This window comes from Hirundo rustica, chromosome 15, assembly GCF_015227805.2.
Source record: "Hirundo rustica isolate bHirRus1 chromosome 15, bHirRus1.pri.v3, whole genome shotgun sequence".
Taxonomy (NCBI): Eukaryota; Metazoa; Chordata; class Aves; order Passeriformes; family Hirundinidae; genus Hirundo; species Hirundo rustica.
In genome coordinates this window covers 9,013,731-9,037,780 of record NC_053464.1, presented here as the reverse complement: position 1 = coordinate 9,037,780, position 24,050 = coordinate 9,013,731, and the positions used below count along the sequence as shown (strand labels likewise).

Genomic DNA, 24,050 nt, shown 5'->3' with positions numbered 1-24,050 from the left:
AGTTAAAAACAAGAAGCCATAAACTCAAACCATTACAACTGAACTTAAAAGCCTCATTTTATGAACATATGTGGGACACAGCCACATGCAGTGAAAAATGAAAAGCTGTTCTCATCTCCAGCCATAACTCATTTTCCTCAGTTGTGAAATGCCAGAACAGGTGGGGATGGGGAGGCGCAATCTGTCTATCACAATGGAAACGTTGATTGGGAAAGGCATTATAACTTACAGGGTATTTTTGAAGGAGCTTGCTACCTTCCCATGGCTGATATGCAATTATCTCCCTGCCCCACCCTCTTTAGAGGTGTGTGATCCGTGGGAGCTGTACATGACCACGAGGAGCAGGATTCAGGGTTTTTGCAGGGTACTTAATGGCTGGCTGGAGCCATCTGCTCTTCCCTGCCTGAGTCTGAGAACCCTTATCCTTCCTTTGTATAAAAAGATGGTCACATTGAAATTCTGAAAAAACAGATGTGATGAGTTTTATAAGGTTAAAAATTGCTTAAGGAAAGGGATTTGAGATAATAATTTCCTCTCTGATACACTAGTATCAGAAGCAACAAAAAAACCAATTGTATGAGTAGATTATTAATGGCAATTTTCATGATTGGAAAGTAATTGTGTTTTTCTGGCAGATTCTTTTTCCTGTCTAACGACGAGCTGCTTGAAATACTGTCTGAAACAAAGGATCCACTTCGAGTACAACCACATTTAAAGAAGTGTTTTGAAGGAATTGCTAAACTGGAGTTCACAGAGGATCTGGAGATCATTGGCATGATCAGTTCAGAGAAAGAAATAGTTCCTTTCATAGATAAAATCTATCCAATGAAAGCAAATGTAATTTTTTTTTTTAATTTTACTATATGAAATTAGATTAATACAGAATACATTGCATAAAGTGCATGTTTTTGAGGGAATTAGGTTTAAACCATTTAGGATCACATCATGAAAGGAGTTTAGGACGTGAGAGTGCAGACTGGTATTCTAAAATAAAAAGGATTTCCTACAAAAAGGAGTAAGACGTACCAATTTTGCAGTAAATTCCTCTGGAAGGTGGGGCATGTTGTGAGTTACAGATACTCTTTTCCCTTAATCCTGCAGGAACAAGGCATGCCCTGGGTTAAAATGAGCAGGCTTAGCTGATCATGCAATCTGTGTTTTTTGTTTATGCTTATATGAAACATATCCAGCTGTTTCTTTATCTGGGTTGTCATTCGAGTTAGCTTAATATACCTGCCTTCAGACAGTGTAAACTACAGTATTACCAGTCAGATTTTGGGTAATTTCAACCTTTATTCCTTTTATATAAAATACCCAGATCTGAAGAAAGCATATTTAAGCCTAACACATCTCAAATAATTTGGCATTGAAGAAGAATGCAATTAGGAAATGTGTATCAACTCTTAACTGTTTTTCTTTCTTGAAGGGCATGGTAGAAAAATGGCTTCTGCAAGTAGAAGAAATGATGTTGGCCAGTGTAAGACAAGTTCTTCAAGACAGCATAAAAGGATATAGCCAGGTAATTGTTCCTGAACTATGGTATAAGTTAGATTTCACAAACAAATATACATTAATAGGTTGCTCAAATTCTTAACCAGGTAAACATGCTTGAAGCTAAGTGGAATCCAGCTCTTGTTCAATAGTACCAATCTTTAATTGTTTAATTTTGAAGTTTCGTGAAATAAAAGTATTAAAGCTTTAGCTGCTGATTCTCATTTATTTGCAGCATGAGACAAAAGACATTTGAGGAAAGTAATTGTTATCAGTGCCATAATCTAATGTGTTTATATGCTTCTTGTGTCTGAAATTGATCTTTTGGTTTAAGGTTCCTCGAAAAGAGTGGGTACTTCAGTGGCCTGGACAGACAGTTATTTGTGTTTCATCCATTTACTGGACAGAAGAAGTGTCTGAGGCTATAACGAGCAAAACTTTACAAGTAAGATTTTCTCCTAACTTTCTATTTCTAGGCACTGAACTCTGATTAATTAATGAGTAGCTCCTTCTAGCAAAGAAGATCCTCAATCAACAACATATTGCAATTTACTCATGCAGTGCTTTATTTTGTTTTTGGGTCTTAGCAGAGGTTTGTTCCCATTTACTTTGGTGTGTATCAGGAGGAATCCTACTGAAGGAAATTGTATTGCTTCACTTACGAGTGATACTGGTGTAAATTAAAGTACCAAACAGAAAGTGACAGACCATTGTTAAACACTATGTATTTTTACTTCTAATTCCTGTCTCTGCATGGGAAGCCTCAGAAAAACATACAGAAGGGTGCAGTTATTTCAGAGAATCACAGAATCAATGAGGTTGGAAAAGACCTCTAAGCTCATCGAGTCCAACCCATGACCCAAAACCACGTTGTCAGCCAGACCCTGGCACTGAGTGCTATGTCCAGTCTCCTTAAACAGCTCCAGGGACAGTGTCTCCACCACCTCCCTGGGCAGCTCCTTCCAATGTCTAATCACTCTTTCTGTGCAGAAATTCTTCCTAATATTCAATCTAAACTTCCCCTGGCACAGTTTAAGACTATGTGCCCTTGTCCTGTCACTTTTCACGTGGGAGTCCAGCCCTCATCTGGCTCCAGCCTCCTTCAGGGAGTTGTGGGGTAGGATAAGATCAGCACTGATTTCTCTGGTTATTGCTTGACTCTCCTGGTGAGGAAGGTGCAGCAGCCAAATTTGTTATTTCATACAAGAAACTTTTCTTACGTGTTCATTGTGCCTCTGTCACCACAGCAGTTTTAACTATCACTTCACTGAGGCTTTACTCAAACACATGCTCCAGTAGTGGAAATAATTGTTGTTTAATTCAATGTGATTTTCTGTGATCCTATTTAAGCTGTGTGGATGAGGATTTATTTGGAGATTAATTCTGTCAATAGAATGTTTGGGCTGCTTTTTGAATGTTGAAATAGAAAAGTGTTAATAAACTTTACATCAAATACTACATTTTAATGATAGCTTTTTTGTTTCTGTATCCTTACTGAATTTCTTAGCTTTAACTTGCCTGTATTGTTTAACACCAGTTGAAGATCTTATTCAATACATCCAGACAGAACTAATCCTGAATAATCCATAGCTGAAGAAAAATGAGAAGGAATCACAGAACAGTGAATCACAGAATATAAGGGACCTCTGGACATTATGTAGTCCAACACGTGTTTAAAGTAGAGCCAACTAAACCACGTTGCTAATGGACTTGTTCCCGTATGCCCATTCCTTTCTTGGGCGGGGGAAGCAAAACAAAGAATATCTGCTCCTCTCCCTGGTAGAGTTTTGTCCCTTCCATTAGGAAGAAAGATAAGCCTTCTGCTTCTACTACTGTCAGGCCATAAATATTTTTGAAGTGTTCATATTAAAATAAAATGTCAGCATAGAAAAGAGAATTTAAAATGTTTGTGTAGTGCCCAGACTACCATTAATATGTTTTGTTGGAGAGGCTGTCTCCAATGATTGCACCCACAGGAGCTTAGGAACTGCTGGCTACAGCATCACATTAGCGCCTGTGTTTGTTTCTGACAGGATTTCTTGGAGAAGAGCAATCTACAGATCAGGGACATCGTTGAGTTAGTGAGAGGAAAGCTGTCCAGTGGAGCCCGGCTGACCCTGGGAGCTCTCATTGTCATCGATGTGCACGGTAATGTGCAGCTGCTGCTGCCCCTGTGACGTCTGGGGCAGTGCTGCTGTCATTAGCTGGGTGGGCTATTGGAGACAGGCACCTAAAATGCTTTCTTTGACTTGAATCAGCCTTTACAGGTTATTGCTCAGTTCTTTGGGAGAATGAGGACTGCTCAGTACTGCACAAGTGTCTCCCATCTACTTAGAACAGACACTGGAATCTAGTTACAATTAAGCTTATTCCCTATGCAAAACTACTGCAAATTCCTCTCTAACATTAAAACCAGCCTCTAAATGTTGAATTACTCTTACATAGCTCTAAGTAAATGTTACTTTACTTAAAAGTTGTTTCAAGTAAACTACCACAGTAGAAGTGCCTAGATTTTTTAATCAATCTGTGTCTTACTCTGCAGCTCGTGACGTGGTCTCAAAATTGGTTGAAGACAAAGTCACAGATCTGAATGACTTCCAGTGGATTTCTCAGCTGAGATACTACTGGGCAGAGAATGATGTGATAGTGAGAATGATCACAACAGAAATGAAATATGGTTATGAGTATCTGGGCAATTCTCAACGTCTGGTTATAACCCCACTGACAGATCGATGTTATAGGTAAAGACATATTGTCTGTGAATAATGTTTTCATTTTTTTTGATTGATCTGTGTTTACTTTCATTTGTTCTAGTTAATAGAAGGAGGAACCTCGGCAGCTAACATCTTCCTGTAGATTTTGCCCGAATATGGTAAAAGTATTTATAATGTATAGGTTTCTATACCAGTAGAGTAATAGATTCTACTGTATCCAAGAAGGTGCTTCTGAAAAGAGCTGGCAGCACATGGTATTGGAACTGCAAAGAATTCTACAGTAGCCCTAATTCAGTTAATTTATCTGAAGTAAGACACACAGTTTGGGTATGCCTGTCTGTAAGATAAGTGAGGTAATTATAGAACCCTTCATAGATACTCGAATGCAGTTAGCTTCCTCTTCCTCCACTGGCTTGCAAGCGGTTGTAATGGAAATACTTCAGTCCTCAAGGTTGAAATATTCAAAGACATTTGGTATTTCAGTTCTGATGTGCCCTCAAGACATGAGTCAAAAGCTTTGAATGAGGGCTTTGTAAAATAATCAGATCACTCCACTGTTAACAGGGACCTCATTTTAGTAAGACGTTCACTCGAAAAGCAATGTGATTCTCAGGTTTTTTTAACAACCTTTATGCTTTCTCATCCATTTCTAAAGACTGCCTGAATTCATAAAGCCGGTTTCAAGCTCTTGCCAGTTCAAGTGCCCCTTGAGGGAAATGTGTCCTTTTGCAGACTCTACCATTTTGCTCATGGCACTGTTCATTTGCTTGTGTAATTGCGGGTATACAAGGTGGATGCATGTAACAAAAGCCTTGAGATTCCTTTTAGGCTGAATGTGACCTTCCACAATTAGGAATCACTTATGAGACAGTGCTGGGTTTTTAGGTCAAGCTGTGAAGTCAGTAGAGAAACAAGTAAATTGTTTTAAGGAGAGCCTGGATAGGAAAATACTTATCAATCCATTCAGAAACAATCTGCCTTTAAAGATTGCTATTTCTAATGCCTGTGTTCTTGATTATGTAGGACATTAATGGGTGCCTTGAAATTAAATCTTGGTGGTGCTCCAGAAGGGCCTGCTGGAACTGGCAAAACAGAAACAACAAAAGATCTAGCAAAGGCAATAGCTAAGCAGGTACCAAAACTCCCTTTTTTCACTTTCCACTATTTATGTTTGGATATGTAGATATTAAAATGCCACGCTTAAACAAGTGCTGCTTAGTTTGTCACTATTCATTTACAGTTGGACTTGAACATCTGAAAGGTCTTTCCCAGCCTAATGATTCTTTGATTCTGTTCCTTATTCACAGGAATAGCTGGTAACAAGTTCACATTTAGGATTGTGTCTGTATGTCATCCTGGTTTTCTAATCCTAAATTAATAGCAGTAATCCCTTCCCTTGTTTTAGATGCTGAGAATTTTATAGTGGACTTTGTGGCAATACTGAGAAATGCTGTCTGTGTTTTTGTTGTAGTGTGTTGTCTTTAATTGCTCTGATGGCCTGGATTACAAGGCAATGGGCAAGTTCTTCAAGGGGCTGGCACAAGCTGGGGCCTGGGCCTGCTTTGACGAGTTCAATAGAATCGAGGTAATGTTTTAACTCAGACAGATAAAATGAGAAAGCTTTAATTTAACACACAAGAAGTTTTAGATTTAGACATGATGGCATTATTGCCAATTTTCTGCTTTTACTTGTGGTGAGGCCTCTTTGTTTTGATAGTGACACAGAAATAGGCACTCAGCTGCCTGCTCTAGAAGCACATGCCTACCTGTGCTGTGTTGCAGAAGTATCGTGTTCTGGGTCAATTTAGCTGAAAAAAAAAGTTCCTTTACAATTTTTTTCTTTTGTATGTGCCACTCATTTTTTGGGAAAGAAATGTTCTTGTCTTCTTCTTGAGAAATCAGGCTACGGCTGTGGAGGAGTTGCATTTGTTCAGTTGTTCTGTTCAGCACAGGACAGACATAGCCCAGTGGAGGGATTCCTGTAATGACTAGGGCTGAGTGTCGCTGAGATTATCAAACTGTGTAAACAGACACATCTAATTCTCCCCTTGATCTTGCTCTGGTCTTTTTGGTTTTGTTTAATTTGGTCACTAGGTACTTTGGATAAATTTTATCATTACTTTGATGAAATTTCATTTATACATACTAGTAAATGTGGAAGTTTAATGAAATTCTATTTTGTATGTATTAGTATCTTTAACTCCTTAATTTTTCTGTTTTTCTGATGTAGCTTGTTTTCTAGTGAATTCAAGCATTAGCATTTCTTTTCCAATATTCTGTTACCTTGATAATTTAAAACAATCAGAAAACCTTACTTGTTATTTACCCTCAATTTTGGGCATTGAGTGAATCAGTTTTTCTGGAAGGCCTGAACTATGTGTCTGAGTTGAAGGGAGAGTGCTTCTAGAGGCCTCCAGAGGGAGTTCCTGTCCAACTAACTTAGATCTCTACATTCAGGCGCACGGTATTTCCCTGAGGAGGCTTTTGGAAGCCTCTGTTGATCAGTCTGTGTTAGCTAAGTAGAAAATAGTGGCACTGACTTTCAGAGGGTCCCTTCAACAGGCAGCTAATACATAGGCTTAGGGTGATTTTTCACTGGAGAAATGCAAATACAGCCATCAAAATATGTAAACAAACCCATTTTATAGTACTTCTCCAAGTGTCTTATGTTTTCCAATCTGTTCTGTCTGTATTAGGTTGAAGTATTATCTGTAGTTGCCCAGCAAATACTTAGCATCCAGCAAGCTATAATTCGCAAACTCAAAAAATTCATCTTTGAAGGGACAGAGATCTCTCTTAATCCCACTTGTGCTGTGTTTATTACCATGAATCCTGGCTATGCTGGGCGGGCAGAGTTGCCTGATAATCTGAAGGTAAGTCTGAATTCCTGCTTTCTTGTAGAAGTTAAACTGAATTTGTGACTTTGAGTGTATGGTAATAAAAAAAGTCATCAATCGAGTAATAAGCTGATGTGTAATGGTTGCTTAAGGAAGAAAATCATCATCACTCTCAAGATCTCCTCCCTTGCTACTTCTGCTGAGCGTGACTCCATATACTCTGGACTATCCCTTGGGTCAGCTGTCCTGGCTGTGTCCCCTCTTTGTGCACCCATTCTCTTGGCTGGTGTGTGGGGTGAGGAGCAGAGAAGTCCTTGACTCTGTGTGAGCTCTTCTCAGCAATAACTAAAACATCTCTGAATTATCAAGACTGTTTCCAGCAACAAATCCAAAACACAGCTCAGGTCAGCTTCTGTGAAACAACTTAACTCTACCACAGACAAAACCAGCACAACTGATAACCTGTTCAAATGTATCCTGCTGTGCTTTTCACCAAGCTTTAGGAAACAGTTAGGGTTGTACATAATGCACAGAAGAAAGGTTTCAGTCTAATCACATGGATACCAGTTTACAGCTTTAACTGTGCTCTCCCTAACTGGAAATTCTCTGGGTTTGCAATCCCAATTTAAATTTATTATAACTTTGTGTGTTGCTAGGACACTATGGAGAGACGGATACGGTCCTGATTCTTTTTCTAACATTGCCACACTTCTTTGCATGATCTTTTAGAAGGCATTAACCACACCATGTGCTAGTTTGTCATGAAAATGAGATGAATCTCATCTCCCTTTTCCTTTATTCATAGTTCTTTAGAATTTATTCTTTCTAAGCATTTGTTACTGCAGTGCTTAGCACAGACCTCTTGAACCGTTTGATAAGATCAGAATAGAATAGAATTCTAAAGTAGTCTCATAGATTTCAGATGATTCATAAATTCTTTGCATTCATGAATTTATGGAGAGATGCTATTCTTACAAAGCAGGCACAATTTATTACATTATTCCATAGTCAGAAGTTGGTGTCTTACTTTCTTCCTTACAGGCACTGTTCCGAACAGTTGCCATGATGGTCCCAGATTATGCCTTGATTGGGGAAATTTCACTTTATTCAATGGGATTTCTGGACTCTAAGAGGTAAGACATGCTGAATTTTCTAGTTGAGTCTGATATACCTCATTCCTCTATATGGCATGTATGTGTGTCTGAGGTGTATATGGACGGCTGTCCATGTTTCGGTTCTCTAGAAAGCACTTTTTAATCTCCTGCTTTCTTGTCAATTCTGATTTAGCACCTCATGTTGCCAGATGTGCACTTCTACCCAGAATCATTTGGAAAATGTATCAAAATGTCAAACAGAATTCCTAGATGATGCACACATTCTCTAGTATGGTATAATCTACAGTCCTGCTTCCCAGGTGTCTTGGGCCATCTTGTCAGCTGCTGTGTTTTAGAATCACTGCAGATACTTTGTGTATATGGGAAGGTAAATTATTTTCCTTGAGTAGTGAGATATTTTCACTCTACATAATATTTTACTATCCGCAGTCTTGCCCAGAAAATTGTTGCCACTTACCGTTTGTGCTCAGAGCAGTTGTCATCTCAGCACCACTATGATTACGGAATGCGTGCGGTGAAATCTGTCCTGACAGCAGCGGGGAACCTAAAACTGAAGTACCCAACTGAAAATGAGAGTGTGTTGTTGCTTCGGGCTTTGCTGGATGTTAATTTGGCCAAGTTCTTGTCGCAGGATGTGCCATTGTTTCAGGTAAGGTATCGAGCCAGTGTGTTTTAGGTTTTATGATGATGAGATCCATTGTAAGAACTCACAGAAATGAAATTAGAACAGTTTGATCTAGATGATGCCATAGTAGTGAAGAGTTATTTCAGTCCACTGATCTGGAGGAACTCTTTGGTTCTGTTAGGATTATTTTGAAAAGCGAAGTTTCAGTGGTGTCTTTAAAGTTATTCTATAAAATGTTTTAGATGGTATCTTGTTAAAAATCATCTTGTGCCGTTTCATTTGTGGAAATCATTCTTTGAAGTTTGTATTCTGGCTTTGTGCTCCAAAAAAGATGTGGATAATTAAGTTCAGGTCAATTAGAAATTTGAGATCAGAATAAAAATGGTGAAGTTTCTATTTGCATGCCGCTTTAATAGAAAATAAAGATTATGTTAAGCTAGAAAGCAATCAATATTAAAGAAGAAAAGCTAGGGTACAAGCCCAGCCAGAGTCACTGTTCTGAAATTCTGGAGCACATACCTTTCTATTTAATCCCTGAAATTCTTTCAACTGCTTTCACATCATTTTGTGTAATCCTGATGGGGGAAAATTTGTAAAGGTTGAGCTTCTTTTACAATAGCAGTGTGTTTATGAGAGCTGCAGGCACAGATTTCTATTTCATGTATACAGAATACTTCCATGGCTAGTTTGCCTAGAAGTTAGTTTTGCCCAGCAGAGGACATTTGGTTTTAAGCTTCTGCTATCTGTGTGAATATTGTTTTACTTGGGAATTTTCTTTTTTTTCTAACCTGTGTTTAAATAGTGTTCTATTCTGTCTTTCCTTAACAGGGTATCATATCTGACCTGTTTCCTGGAGTGGTTCTTCCTACACCAGACTATGACGTATTTATCAAGGCACTAACTGAAAATATTGAAAAATTGAATCTTCAACCAGTGCCATGGTTCATTGGAAAAATTATTCAGGTTTATTTTCACATACTTCTGGGGAAGAAAAGCACGAGAGCAGAAATACTCTTCATTCACTGTCTGTGTCATGATGAATAGCTAATAGTTTCCTTACCAATTAATGGACTATTACAAATGGGGTGTTTTTACTAAGTAAAAATCATGAAATAAAAGCCTGCTTTGGTCATAGAGATTTTGTAATTCAGTCTGTGAAGGAGCTAATGTGTGCAGCCACATTGTAGGGCTTTGTGCTTCAGGAGAGAAAATTCAAGTGAATCTGTTACTAACTGCAGCAGTGTAGGCTAGTGAACAGGATGCTGGACTGGGAGTCAGGCTCTGTTCCCAGGTCTGTTCAGGTTCCTTGGGAAGTCTTGAAAGAGGTGACCTTGCTTCTGCTTCACTTCCAGCCCTGTGTGCCCACTGCCTCCCTTTTACTAGTATTGGGGACCTTTTAGACAATACTTAACCTTTTTTTTTCTTGTGCAGCCTAGTGACAGGGTAATGGCAAGGCTAAAAATGTGTGGCCTAGGCCAGGGTCATCAGTGGCCTCTCCAACAGCAGTTCAGACTTTTTGGCTTATGTTCAGACTTGTCTTACGCTGCTTTCCAAACCATACTGTATCTTTCATTAAAATTGGGGTAGTGTTAACTGGTTAGGAAGCTAAAATAGGAAATATCAGCCTTAACATGATAAAAAAAGATCATCTTAGGGGTTTTTACAGATCTGTTTGATAGTGGTTTTGCTTCAACTTGAGCTTTGACAAGATCTTGTGGGGTGACAGAAGAAGTTACCGCTCTTGCAGTCCAGAGTCAGCCTCTGTGGGACTGACCATGTGCCAGATCCTCCGAGCTGCAGTTTTTGTCAGCTTCATTGGTAACCACTGATTTCAGTTCAGGCCCTTTCAGTTCAGGGCTGTGATCTGCAGTGTCTGGTTAGTGGTCTCACACCCTGTACAGTGCTGCTGCTGCAGCTGGGGGATGACATTTAGCAAGGAGAAAGGGAGGATGCCTGGGGAAAACGACTTCTTAAATTGTTTCAGTGAGAATTGTCATAAAAGCATGACTGCCCTCTGGTTTGGATTAAGGCTTTGGTCAGCCAGCAGAGTGCAGAGATTTGGTTGTGTCACATCTGAGTGCAGGAGAGAGACTTCTATTTTCATTCACATAACATGTAACACCTGCTTTTGTGCCATGTTAAGGAGTGGCTCTCCTGTCCCTGGCAGGTGTACGAAATGATGCTGGTGCGCCATGGTTTCATGATTGTTGGAGACCCTATGAGTGGGAAGACCAGTTCATACAAAGTGCTGGCTGGGGCCCTGGCTGACTTGTGTGCAGGTAACATTGTTCAACCACAAGCTTTTCATTAAATGAAGTCAGTTCTATGTTATTTTTCCTTAGCTGAGATACGCCCAGGTTGTTATTGGCCTATATTCTTCTTTCTTGACTGTGAACTATTTTTTGTCTGGTATTTTTGTCTGATAGTATTTTTGTCTACATCTACTGGAACAGTAAGCCATACTAATGAGCTTATGCTTTTCTGAATTTTGTTAGGCGTTTTATTTGTGCATAAGACTCTTGAAAAGATTAGCTACAATAGAATATTGTAAGTAGCTCCCATAAATACATTACATCTGTGCTGCTCTGCTTTTTTGGTTTTTTTTTCATGTGTTTTTACAGCAAACTTCTTTCTTGCCTTATACAAGTAAGGGAATTTCTTATTTACTGCTACCTAGATGCCAGATATCTGGGGTGTTTTGCTTTGAGCAGCTAGAGTAGGATCCTCAGGAATCAACTTGTTCAGCTATTGAATAAAACTAACCCATCAAATTCTCAAGCTCATGTATTTGCCTTTTTACACAGCGAACGCCATGGATGAGTTTGCTGTTGAATACAAAGTTATTAACCCCAAAGCCATTACTATGGGGCAGTTGTATGGCAGTTTTGATCCTGTAAGTCACGAGTGGTCAGATGGAATTCTGGCAAAGGCCTTCAGGAAACAAGCATCTTCTACCACAGACGATCGCAAGTGGATTATCTTTGATGGCCCCGTGGATGCAGTTTGGATAGAGAACATGAACACTGTGCTGGATGATAACAAAAAGGTAGCCTAATTTTTGGCCATAACCTGGTCCTTGAATAAACATACTTGTTTTTAGTAGGAGCAATATTGTTGCTACATTGGTCAAAGGAGGTGTGAAATTCAGGAAAGGCTGATGTGCCTAAATGCGCTGCTGTATTTCCCCAGTTGTATGAGTGGGTTTAGATGGTATTAGATAATATTAACCCATTACTTCTCCCTAGAAGCCTTGTCTTGCTCCTTCTTTATTAAAATGAGGTTGATTATTTATTATTAGGCTTTTTTATTGACCCTTTTAGGAAACTGAAGTGCATGGACTCAGTTCTGTGACTGAAAACTGAACTTGCTTAAATTGCCTCGTGAACAGATGAATTTAAAAAAAGCTGTGGGTCATAACTGCTTTTTCTTGTAGAGTTATTTAAAGTTAGAGCATTGTTCTCTGTGTCTCTGCAAGCCTTACTGTAAGACATGGAAAAGTTGAGACAAGGTCATAAAATACCATGTATTGTAAGGATACAAATGAATGAGGAGTGACACTAAGTGGAATGTTCAGTGATTTTATGACAGACATTGCATTGACTCTGTGATCAGCACTGACATGACTAGACCCATGTTTGTGATGCTCTTCTTCCAGTTATGTTTAATGAGTGGCGAAATAATTCAGATGAGCTCAAAAATGAGTTTAATCTTTGAGCCGGCGGACTTGGAGCAGGCATCTCCAGCAACTGTCAGCAGGTAATGTGAGAGCATTCAAGCTTAAACTGTCCCACCTTGAACATGTATTCCTCTACCATAAGTATTTGTTCTTCCCAGGTGTGGTATGATCTATATGGACCCACAACAGTTAGGCTGGAAGCCACTGAAGGATTCCTACATGAAAACTCTGCCTCCAAACCTGCAGGAAGAACACCGAGAGCTGGTGCGAGACTTCATTTTTTGCACGGGTCTAATTTAGAAGATTAACTATAAAATAACACTCACAGTTTGCCCACTTGAAGGCAGGCATGCAGAGTCAAAACTTTTTTATAATTCCCATTAGCAGTTTAGTCTTCAAAGCCTTTTCCATCTCATTGCCTGCATGAAGGAGAGCTCTTTGTGCTGTGTATTGTACTATGTTTTCTGTAGATGCAAATAAAAATAGATGTTGGTGAGAATCAGCTTTTAATGAAAATTTAAAATCCCTATTATTGGGCATTAAAACCTAGTAAAACAAATGGATAATATTAGGACTGGAGCTGTAGAAAATATGATTTGAGAAGACTCCCTTTGAGTTTTTGCAGGAAATTAGAATGAAATGCCAAAGTACCAAAACTAGAAGAGTTCTTTATTTATAATTTTCTTAGTTCATCAGAGTAAAGTAATTCCTTAACCAGCAGATAGCCTGACCCTTTAGTGCATCTCCTTGATGCATCTCCCAGTCCCTGACAAAAGGATAGGTGATTTCTGTCCTGTGTTCCAGTTTGAGTTCATGGAGCAGATACCACCAGCCATGGGCAGTATTTACCCACGTGCTGTGGCACTCCTGCAGGCACCAGTCAGACCCAGCGTGCTGGAATTTCTGCTGTGGCACAGTATCTCTGCTGGTTCCTGTGTAGGGGGCCTCTTTTTAAGGGAGGATGAAACCCTTACCTTTGTTTCTGTTGGAATAATTCTGTTGCCTAAGCAAGACAGGATTCTCTCTAGGCTGAGCTTCTGCTCTGCTGTCTGGGTTAGTAATAGGGTAACAGAATTTCCACTGAAAACTTCTCTGTGGTAAAAGCAACACATATTTTCACCATCAGATAGTGATGGTGTGACTTTGTGAACATTTCAGTACTGCCTCACACAGGCCCTTTCCTGATCTCTCTGCCAATCTGGACAATTTGTGATGCCTTATGTTTGACTGAGGGTGAATTGAGGGACAGTAGGGAATGTGGGAAGTCCTGCATTGTCACACAGCTGTTTCCTTTTCTCCTGGTAGGTCAATGCCTTGTTTATGTGGCTAGTTGAGCCCTGTTTAGATTTTATTGACCATCACTGCAAAGTCATTGTAAAAACGTCCTCTCTTCACCTGAGTTACAGCTTGATGAAACTCTATTCTTCTCTCCTTGGTAAGTACCCTAAGCCACCTAGTTTTTATTTCAATTTTTCTTTTTTTTCCCCTGCCATTTCCTAGGACAAAATTCAGGTTATAAGATGCAAGGAAATACTAAAGGAATTCCTTACTGCTGAGTTCATATAACACAGTCAGTGATCTCACTGATCAGTATTATTAATAGTTCTTTGCACAGAGCTTTCACATTTGGAAACCAGTGTCATTGCGAAACTGAACATGATCTTGCTAATATGTTCCATGTTTTGCTTGCTGTTTGCTACCATCTGAAGAAAAGCGTCAGGAACTCTTCCTAAATATGTCTCTTCTAATTTCATTTTTATTTGTAAACAGTATTTTACACAGGCAAGATCCTCTTTTTGTAAATTGGCTTCATTCCACTGAAGACAGCCCTCTACTTTTGTCCTAGGATACTTTTGAAAAAATGCATTTTGAATTGGGATTTATGGTTATTACTGGCATTTAACTAAAATTCAAAATATGTGTTTTAGATGAAATAAAGGAATCTGATGATGAGGACAGTGAAATCATGTCTGCTCAGCAAATCACCTCGTGGCTGCAGGCCCTTTTCCTTTTTGCTTTGGTGTGGACAATTGGAGGGATCATTGATGCAGACAGCAGAAGAAAATTTGATTCATTTTACCGCACCTTGCTCAATGGAATGAATGAGGAAAATCCACGCCCTAAAAATGTGAAGCTTAACAAAAACAACATCTTCCCAGAAAAAGGTGCTTCTCCATAACTGTGCTTGCTTGGCCTTTTACAAAGCAGTAAGAGAGCTTGGCACCTAGTGTGCCTGGCAGATGTTAAGTCTGCAGCAGAGCCACCATCTGCCAAGCCTTGGGCTGCACAGTTGGGTGCCCTTTCCTGGCTCTTTTAACCAGGAGTAGCATATGCCTCCTGTTGTACTCAAACACTGTGACTGAATCTGACCTAAAATCATTTGGTGATGATAATGATATTGGGGGGGGTAGGACTGGGGGGATGGGGGTGTATCTTCCACGCTAGAAAGCTTCCATTATCTCACAGTTTTGGAAGTCTCACACTAAAATTAATGACGTTTATTTTTATAATTTAATCAGTGGGTTTGCCTATGCTGTGTTTTTCAATTAACAGGGAGCGTTTATGACTTCTATTTTAACAAGCAAGGCCATGGGAAGTGGAACATGTGGACAGACTATATCACAAAGGAAGAGCAAGTTATTGCCCCAGGGGCTAAGGTGCGCATTGGTATCTTTATTAGGGAAAATAATTATTTGGCTAAATGATTTAGAGGTATAAAGAACTATATTACGCTGTTTGATGATTGCTTTGCAACATTTCATTAGTCTCTGTGTGCTCTCTTTCATGCTTTTGCCTCAATTCTGGTACCACTAACACTGGAAGTTCAGCGCTGCAAGGTGCACATGGAGCCCTGAGGTTGCCTGGTGGTTAAAATTTGGGTTCTGCTTTGTTCTCTAACAGCAATTGATATTGGGGAAACCATGATGGGAAAAAGCCAAAGCCTGAATTTCCATTCCTTCATTTCTGTTTTCAGTGGTTGATCTCATGATACTGTAGTATGAGTTACTTAGAGAAAGCAAGCAAAGAGACTTTGGGATGTGGGCAACAGTACTGAGAGTCCTGGATCCCCTCTGTTTCCAAAGAGGAAACTCAGATTTTGATGGCAGCTGTGAACTGAGTGGAAGGGAAGTGCAGCAGAGATCTGCAGATGAAATTTCAAGATAACTTAAGCATGTTCAACTTTTCTTCCCACTGTAGTTGCAATTGTCTTGGCTATTAAGTACATGAGAGATGTAAGATTACCTTTCATTCTGCTGCTGAAAATCTTTTCTCAATATCAAATCCACAGCTGCCAGTTATAAGTAAAAAATCAGGAAAGGAGGAAAAATTCCATACCAGTGTTCTTTTCCCTTTGCCCAGTAGAGGAACAGAATTAGGCCATACTTAACTCTGTAGTTCTCCAGACTTTATATAACGTCTGTAAGCCATAATATAGGTAATACTGCTTGTGCTATTGACTGTATAAGCCCTCAACAAGAAATGAGGCCACGGTATCGACTGGAACTTTGTTACAGCTTAGGTTTTCAGACAATAGAATTTTTTAAAATGCATTTGTGCTGCAGGGTTCCTGTAGGTGCTTGCAAATATTCATCTTGATTAAGGTATTGGATCTTTGATTTTCATGTTTTATTTTACTTTCCTGCGTAACAGGTATCTGAGCTGATCATTCCAACAATGGAAACTGCCAGACAAATGTTTTTTCTTAAGACATATGTGGACCATAATGTCCCTTTGCTTTTTGTGGGTCCCACTGGCACTGGAAAAACAGCTATAACAAACAACTTTCTACTAAAACTTCCAAAGGAAAAATACATCCCGAATTTCATCAACTTCTCTGCAAGAACCACTGCTAACCAGACCCAGGATATTATTATGTCCAAACTGGACAGAAGAAGAAAAGGATTATTTGGACCTCCAGCAGGGAAAGAAGCTATAATTTTTGTGGGTGAGACACATTTTTCATTTTTTAAAAATCTTTTTTTTTTTCTGGCTTTAGGCAAAGGAAGTGGTTCACCGAGACCAGTACATTTGGATTGCCTCAGTGTTTTTTTCAGGCATGCAGAGAATCCTAGAATCTCTTGAGTTGGAAGGGACCCACAGGGATCATCAAAGGATTAGCACTGCCCTTGCTGAGAGGTTTAAGTCGTGGTTGTCTTCAGAACAGTTCTTAGAGTTGCAGTGGGACACACCACGAAATAAAATCACCAGCCATGCTAAGTTAAACCATCACCCCTAATTATGCCTGTGAGCTGTAATGGTATTTGATTTTGGTTAGCTCAATGGGAAGCAGGAATAACAACACACAGCCTTTTTCTACCTCTAGTTCGGTTATTTTTCCTTCTTAGAAGAAAACTGAATTCCTAAACGCTGAGTTTTTCATTCAATGTCTGTGTTCTCCGCAGATGACCTAAACATGCCTGAAAAGGAAGTGTATGGAGCCCAGCCAGCTATTGAGCTTCTCAGGCAATGGATTGATCACAGGCACTGGTACGACAGGAAGGATGCATCCCACATCAGTATCATAGATGTCCTGCTTGTCACAGCTATGGGCCCCCCTGGGGGAGGCAGGAATGACATCACAGGTAGGAAATACATTGCTGTGCCCAGTGGTTGTCTAGCTGACTGAAGTTATGGGGTGGGTTCAGGGTCACTGATGGTAAATTCTACATTTATCTATGACTGGTGGATCTACAGGTGCATTCACTGAGTGGGTCATTCCAAGTACAGGTCTGTTATGTTCAAGTTCAAATCTGTACCTTTGCCAGAGGGAGTTTAATCTACATTAGAAACTATGGTTTTAGTGTTGATTAAACTGTGAATGACGGATGTTATTCTAAAATTAGTGACGGAGATTATTTCGGTTTTCTATTCTTTGGAAAAGGGAGGGAATTCATCTGCTTGCCATGTCTCTGGCAAGTCTCTTCTGAAGTTGTATCTCCTGCCGCTGAGGTAGGCTGCCTGCATTTATTTACAGGAATGTTACCTGCATGTCCGTGATTGCTGTCTCAGCACCATAAGGGAGGTTATATTATCTAATGAAAAAATTGCATAAATAAAGGCCCTAATCTAGCTGCAGCTACATTGTTATAAGCTATGTACCGCTGCATTGTTACAAGGCACTCCATGCTACTTTGCTTCTTATAAACACTGTGATGCAGATGTAACTGCTTGTGATCTGAGGAGGCTTTATGAAAATAACTCTTCTGATATAGCTAAATTTCTAAAATTTACTCATGTATAGACTGATTCTTTTTAGGTGAAAGCCAATACCAAGATACTTGACTTTGTAAAGTTTTTACTGTGTCATATCGTAATCAAGAAGGCTGAGGTGAGCTGAAATTTTAAATTGGTTAATAGTGGCCTTTTAATGGAGATCCATGTTTTATATATTCAAAACAGTTGTTTTAAGTTAAATACTGATAGAAAATGTAAAACAGTTTCTAGTTCTTTTGCTTCACTGCTAAGGCAAAAATTTGCCAGGAACAAAATCATGAAGCTGGTGCCAGATTCAAATATTTTATTAGTGACAGTCAAACTTAGAATATGCTAGCTGAAAGGTGGAAAAATATTTGAACATTTAAATCTCTCTGCATCCTTCTGTGTGTGTTACAGGACGCTTCACACGGCACTTGAATATTGTCTCTATCTGTGCTTTCAATGATGACATTTTAACCAAGATTTTTACTGCAGTTACTGACTGGCACTTCAGCAAAGGCTTTGATTCTTCATTTCTAAGGTGATGTGGTCTATTTCCTGTAGCACCTTTGTTGTCTTTTCCCTGTGATTTATGTGCAGAAGTTAAAATTGTGTTTCTTTTCCTTCTTAAGGCTGGGTAAGATGATGGTCCAAGCGACATCGGTGATTTATAAATTGGCAGTTGATAATTTTCTCCCAACTCCTTCAAAATCCCACTATGTCTTTAATCTGCGGGATTTTTCCAGGGTTATTAAAGGAGTTCTGCTCTGTCCACACACTCATTTGCAAGTAAGTTGTAGTTTAATTATGTTGATGTAGGAGAGAGCAGTGAAAAAAGTAAATTATTTTTATAATACATGAACTATGATTTCAATAGATTTACAGGGTTTAAGATCAGAATATAGTCCCTGAATTCCTTGTTATGTATTTTCTGTCTGTCTCTGAGGGAGAGAGCTGTCATTTTGTTAATACAATTTGATTTGGTACAGTAGAGGAAAATGCTTAGACATGAGAGTCCCAGTTTGTGCTGGCAGGAGGGACAAGATGGTAGCTAGGTGAGGAATCCGGTTAAATTAGCAGATGCTGGGCCATGTGCTGAATGGCTTGGGATTGAAAGATTCCCACTGAGTTTAGTACAAGGTATAGCAGGGTCCAGATGGACATTTCTAACCTTTTCTTTTTGAACAAATCCTACCTGAGCTATATTTACCCATTCTTTTTGTATTTACATTTTCAGGATGGAGATAAACTGATCAGACTCTGGGTTCATGAGGTTTACAGAGTTTTCTATGATCGCTTGGTTGATGAGGATGACAAGAATATTTTCTTTCAGATGGTACAACAGACAACATTAAATAGCTTCAAGCAGAACATTAATAAGGTATTTTTGGGTAATGTGCTGGGACCAAGATGATACTGATGCATTTTCAGAAATACTTAAACATTGAGATTAAATCAATATTGGTGACATTTAGCAATATTTTGATCAGTGAATTTAAAAAGTATGGACAATCTTCTATTCAGTATTAGTAGTCATATCAGAATGATTCATAACTTCTGAGGGATTCTGTGTTGGTACAGAGGACCAACTGGAATGGAATAAAAGTCTTGCACAGCATTTATCTGTGCTTTTACCCAAGATAATTGTTTGGATGATCCAATGGGTGTAGTGGGTACCTTTCTGAGAAGCCTTTTTAGAAGGACTCCTATATTTGACAGCAGTATCTCTCTGTGAGGTATGCATATGTGGAAACCTGCATGTCAGTATTATTTTCCAGACCAATGTTGTAACTAGAACAGTGAAAAACAGTGCTTTCTGCAGTATTAATGCTGTGTAAATAGGGATTATTATCCTTAAGGGAAAATAATTCTCTAATAGCTAAAATTATCTGTTGATTCTTATCTTTTTCCTAGGTACTGGGTCATCTCTCACTTACTGGAAAAGTCACTGATGATAATATTCGTGCCCTGTTCTTTGGAGACTATTTAAAGCCGAGCAGTTCTGTCAAAGTTTATGATGAAATCACAGACTTAAAGCAGCTGACAAGCGTGATAGAATTCTACCTTGAGGAATACAACAATATCAGCAAGGCCCCGATGTCCCTGGTCATGTTCCAGTTTGCCATTGAGCACATCTCCAGGATATGCCGGGTGCTGAAACAGGATAACGGACACCTGCTGTTGGTGGGCATCGGCGGGAGCGGCCGGCAAAGCGCGACCAAGCTCGCCACCTTCATGAATTCCTTTGACCTCTTCCAGATCGAAATTACCAAGTCCTATGGCATCAGTGAATGGAAAGATGATATTAAACAAGTCATGCTGAAAGCAGGTGTTGCTAACAGCAATGTGTCCTTTTTGTTCTGTGATAATCAAATAAAGGATGAATCGTTTGTAGAAGATATCAACATGCTTTTAAATACTGGGGATGTGCCTAATATCTTTGCAGCAGATGAGAAAGCTGAAATTGTTGAGAAAATGCAAGGTGCAGCAAGGATGGAGAACAGGAAAATTGAAGCCACGCCCCTTGCTATGTACAGTTTCTTTATTGAAAGGGTGAAGAAAAATTTGCATATTGTCTTAGGTCTGTATACAATGAGTTGTTTCTTAGAATGTTTTTATTTGGGTTTATTTGTTTTTCTGCTTCCTAACTGCAAAGAAACTTAGGTAATGATCATGTTTTTATTTTTGTAGCCATGAGTCCTATTGGAGATGCATTTCGGAATCGATTACGGATGTTCCCTTCACTGATAAACTGCTGCACCATTGATTGGTTCCAAACCTGGCCTACAGATGCTTTGGAAATGGTTGCTAACAAGTTTTTGGAGGATATTGAGCTCAAAGATGACATTAGAAAAGAGTATGAGTTTCTCTCTCAAGAAACATATGAAGCACAAGTTTATTCCCCTGCCCCTTGTGCCCCCAATGTATTTGATCTGTCCTTATAAATGGACAAAGCTAAGCCAGCTCTGGGATTTCAGTGCAAGTTAAAGATGCCAAGACATGGGTATCTGATGTTTCTGAAAATCAGGCCACTGTTCTAGAGGAATCCAAAATATTTCTGATAATGGGGAAAATACGTTTCTGCCTTCCCTAACACTAATATGACTTCATAAGCTTAGCGTCATTTTTTGAGAGTTGACGTAAAGACAGACTGTATTTTCAAAGTAATGTGGAAAATTTTTCCCTAGGGTCGTGTCAGTGTGCAAATATTTCCAAGAGAGTGTGAGAGAACTTTCTGTCGGCTACTACGCTACGCTGCGCAGACACAACTACGTAACACCAACCTCCTACGTGGAACTGATTCTCACCTTCAAGGCCCTGCTGAACAGAAAAAGGGAAGAAGTTGACATGATGAGGACTCGTTATCTTGTGGGACTTGAAAAGCTTGAATTTGCATCTTCACAAGTAAGTTTCAGATGAAAATGCTGAATATGTGCCATATGAATACTTCAGCATGGGGTCTGTATTGTTGAAACTTATAAAACTTATTAATTTGTTCTTCCATATATTCATGATGCTATTGATAGTTTTCTGTAGAAGGCCAGCAGGAAAAGTTAGATTTCTGCTCAGTAAGTTGAAGAAACTGATCTCTACTTTTGGATTATAGCCCTTAATAGAAAACAAAACTAAAATCAAAGTACTCATTAAATGTTGAAGGAATAAACATTATAAATTTCATTATTTTCTCAAAACCTTATATGGAGAATCCACCTCAGCATTCTAGTACCTATTACCCTTTCCAAAATAGGGATGAAATTGAAAAACATTGTAAGACAATATTAAACATTAATTCCTGAGTAGATTCCAAGTAGGAAATTGATTAGGTTCCAGATAAATAATTCCTTTTTCAACCCATGTGATCCAGGGATGGCTCTTACCAAGATACAAACTAAAGAGGCTTCTAGATACTTGCTGGATGAAGAAGAAGAAGAAGATCCAGTTTACAGCTGTTGCTGTCATTAATTCTGTGTTCATTCCAGTTTTCTTTTGGATTTTGTTTTCCACCTGCGCATTAAAGGATTATTTGGATTTTCATTATCTGAAAGTGACTGTGAGGAAAAAATAGAATTAATCAATATATTTCTCGTTATTGACATTAATGAATCTTAAAAACCAAGTGTGTTGCATCACTGATGATAAATATACCTTTAAAAATCTAATCAATTAAATGAAACAGCTCTTAGTAAAAGTAAACTAGAGAACTATTAATCCTTTATATCAAATTTTAGATCTTTTTTAGATGTATTACTATGGGGTCTTCCCATCTTTATTCCTAAGACATCAAGATATGAAATGCACATAATGTTTGCACAGATTTTTTTCTTGATTTCCTGTTGTATTCATCAGGTTGCAGACATGCAGAAAGAACTGACTGACCTTCAGCCTGAACTGATTAAAACATCTGCAGAAACAGAAAAAATGATGGTCAAGATTGAAAAGGAAACAGTTGAAGTAGATGCAAAAAAGGCAATAGTGTCAGCAGATGAAAAAGAGGCCAATGATGCAGCTGCTGTTGCCCAAGCTATTAAGGTAGAGCACAAGGGCTTGAGCCTGAAGCACGATGGGTTCCAAGTAAATGGGAGCTATGATGATGTGATGATGTGTTAATGGGGCGAGCCAAGCTCTTAAAGTAACAAAATTGCAGATGATGAATGACATGCTCCTAATATAAACACAGTAAATTTGGGCCGTTTGGAGTCTGACTGCATCTCACAGTCCTGCATAACTTCCCTTTATAGTTCATGTTCCAAAAGCTGTATAGCTCTTATTTCTCTACTAATATTTTCTCATTTTCAACAGATTGAATAATGAGTTTATACTGTTTCCAGGCCCAAAGACAGTTAATTTAGAGTTAGCTGAGGTAATTTGGCAAATGCTGCAAGTAGCACTGTTAGGCATAAGTTTAGAGGTATTGCCATAGCCAGCCGTCTGTAACACAAAATTTCCTGTGGGAAGCCTCAAGATTTCTCAATTTTTTTTCTGTAACTAGCTGGAAATGTCAGTGATATTTAATATGGATAATTGCTGAGATCAGAGTATATGATAAAGAATTTAAGCTACACAGTGTCCATTTTTCACCTGATCAGCACTGTAAGATTTAACTAAGAACAGCTGTAATCTTTATTTTAATTCTCATTGCTAAACCAGAGGGACTTTGATCTTGAAAGATTGAAAAAGAACTGACTTTTTCAACTATCAGTTCAATTTATGGAAGTTAGTAATTTCTCTACAAACCTTCCTTCTTTAAACTGTGCAGTCAAATTTTGAAAGTAGTTTTGTGTCCTAGAAACACGAAGTTGTGAAGAGTCTATTTAACGGGTACTGAACAAGAGAGAAGATTCTGCAAGGCCGTGCTGGGGTGATGAGGCTGCAGGCCTGGTGTTGTGTGAAGGTTTACAGCTTTCTGCCCCTATGTCTTAACAGGATGAATGTGAAGCAGACCTTGCAGAGGCTCTGCCAGCTCTGGCTGCAGCAGAGGCAGCTCTTAACACCCTGAATCCTTCCGACATCACTCTTGTGAAATCCATGCAGAATCCACCTGGTCCTGTCAAGCTCGTCATGGAGAGTATCTGTATCATGAGGTCCATTAAACCAGAGAGGAAACCTGACCCCAGTGGCAGCGGTAATGACAAGCTTTTATTCTCCCTGCCCCAGGAATGTGTGGGTGCTGCTGTGGTGTGCTGGTGAGGTGCTTCTGGCCTGATGCAGCTGTGTGCACTGGAGGTGCACTTAGCTGGCAGTGACAAGTACGCTGAGTAGTGAAGAGCTGCTTTTGCCATGCTAACATACTGCCCTTGCCTGGCACTGTTGTACAAACCTTGTAAGTAGGATCCCAGTCACCAGCACAAAGTCATTTCTTCAACTTGCTTTGACCCAACCTTGAGATTTGCATTGCCTTGAGGAACTCTGGGCACTGGAGGTGTGCTGTGCACCATCTGCCTGTGTTTCCCCTTGAAATCCCTGCTTCCAAACTCTCAGTTACGCCAGGAGAGGGAATTCTAGTTATACCTCTGCCGTAGGTGATTATTCTAACAAGATTTTTCAGTGTGGTTTAATGTGGTTATTGTGGGATTGCACAGGATTTGCAAGGTAGGAAAGAGACCTTTTTCTTTCACTTTTCTTCTACCTTATACCTATACAGTTCAACCCTTCATAATTAAGAATTATATAAATGCCTTTCATCCAAATTGGTCTTACCTAGATTAAGAAGGAATACTTCCACAGTTACTGATTTATCTAATAGACGATGCTAAGAAAGACTGGATAGTAATTTGTTTCCCCTTATGTGCTTGGTTGATTTAGAATTAATATGCAGTTAATAAATATGACATTGGTTAGTGATGCTGAAGGTCCTGTCTGAATTCCTTTACGTAATGGTTTTCCCAAGCCATTTAA

The 24,050-nt window shown here is 39.2% G+C and overlaps 1 protein-coding gene across 1 annotated transcript in view; it reads left to right on the top strand.

The window, feature by feature from the left end:
• DNAH3 (dynein axonemal heavy chain 3) overlaps positions 1-24,050 on the top strand; it is a 57,759-nt gene that overhangs the window by 21,445 nt on the left and 12,264 nt on the right. Inside the window, exons 25-52 of the mRNA XM_040078873.1 lie at positions 636-837; positions 1,427-1,519; positions 1,826-1,936; positions 3,525-3,639; positions 4,034-4,232; positions 5,229-5,337; positions 5,677-5,790; positions 6,902-7,078; positions 8,084-8,175; positions 8,587-8,806; positions 9,611-9,745; positions 10,950-11,061; positions 11,587-11,828; positions 12,438-12,538; positions 12,617-12,722; positions 13,764-13,893; positions 14,387-14,623; positions 15,012-15,115; positions 16,110-16,404; positions 16,862-17,041; positions 18,072-18,195; positions 18,287-18,443; positions 18,892-19,035; positions 19,569-20,235; positions 20,346-20,511; positions 20,843-21,059; positions 22,002-22,184; positions 23,079-23,277. Of these exons, the coding sequence (XP_039934807.1) occupies positions 636-837; positions 1,427-1,519; positions 1,826-1,936; positions 3,525-3,639; positions 4,034-4,232; positions 5,229-5,337; positions 5,677-5,790; positions 6,902-7,078; positions 8,084-8,175; positions 8,587-8,806; positions 9,611-9,745; positions 10,950-11,061; positions 11,587-11,828; positions 12,438-12,538; positions 12,617-12,722; positions 13,764-13,893; positions 14,387-14,623; positions 15,012-15,115; positions 16,110-16,404; positions 16,862-17,041; positions 18,072-18,195; positions 18,287-18,443; positions 18,892-19,035; positions 19,569-20,235; positions 20,346-20,511; positions 20,843-21,059; positions 22,002-22,184; positions 23,079-23,277 (4,931 nt within the window). The remainder of the gene's footprint in view (positions 1-635; positions 838-1,426; positions 1,520-1,825; positions 1,937-3,524; positions 3,640-4,033; positions 4,233-5,228; positions 5,338-5,676; positions 5,791-6,901; positions 7,079-8,083; positions 8,176-8,586; positions 8,807-9,610; positions 9,746-10,949; positions 11,062-11,586; positions 11,829-12,437; positions 12,539-12,616; positions 12,723-13,763; positions 13,894-14,386; positions 14,624-15,011; positions 15,116-16,109; positions 16,405-16,861; positions 17,042-18,071; positions 18,196-18,286; positions 18,444-18,891; positions 19,036-19,568; positions 20,236-20,345; positions 20,512-20,842; positions 21,060-22,001; positions 22,185-23,078; positions 23,278-24,050) is intronic.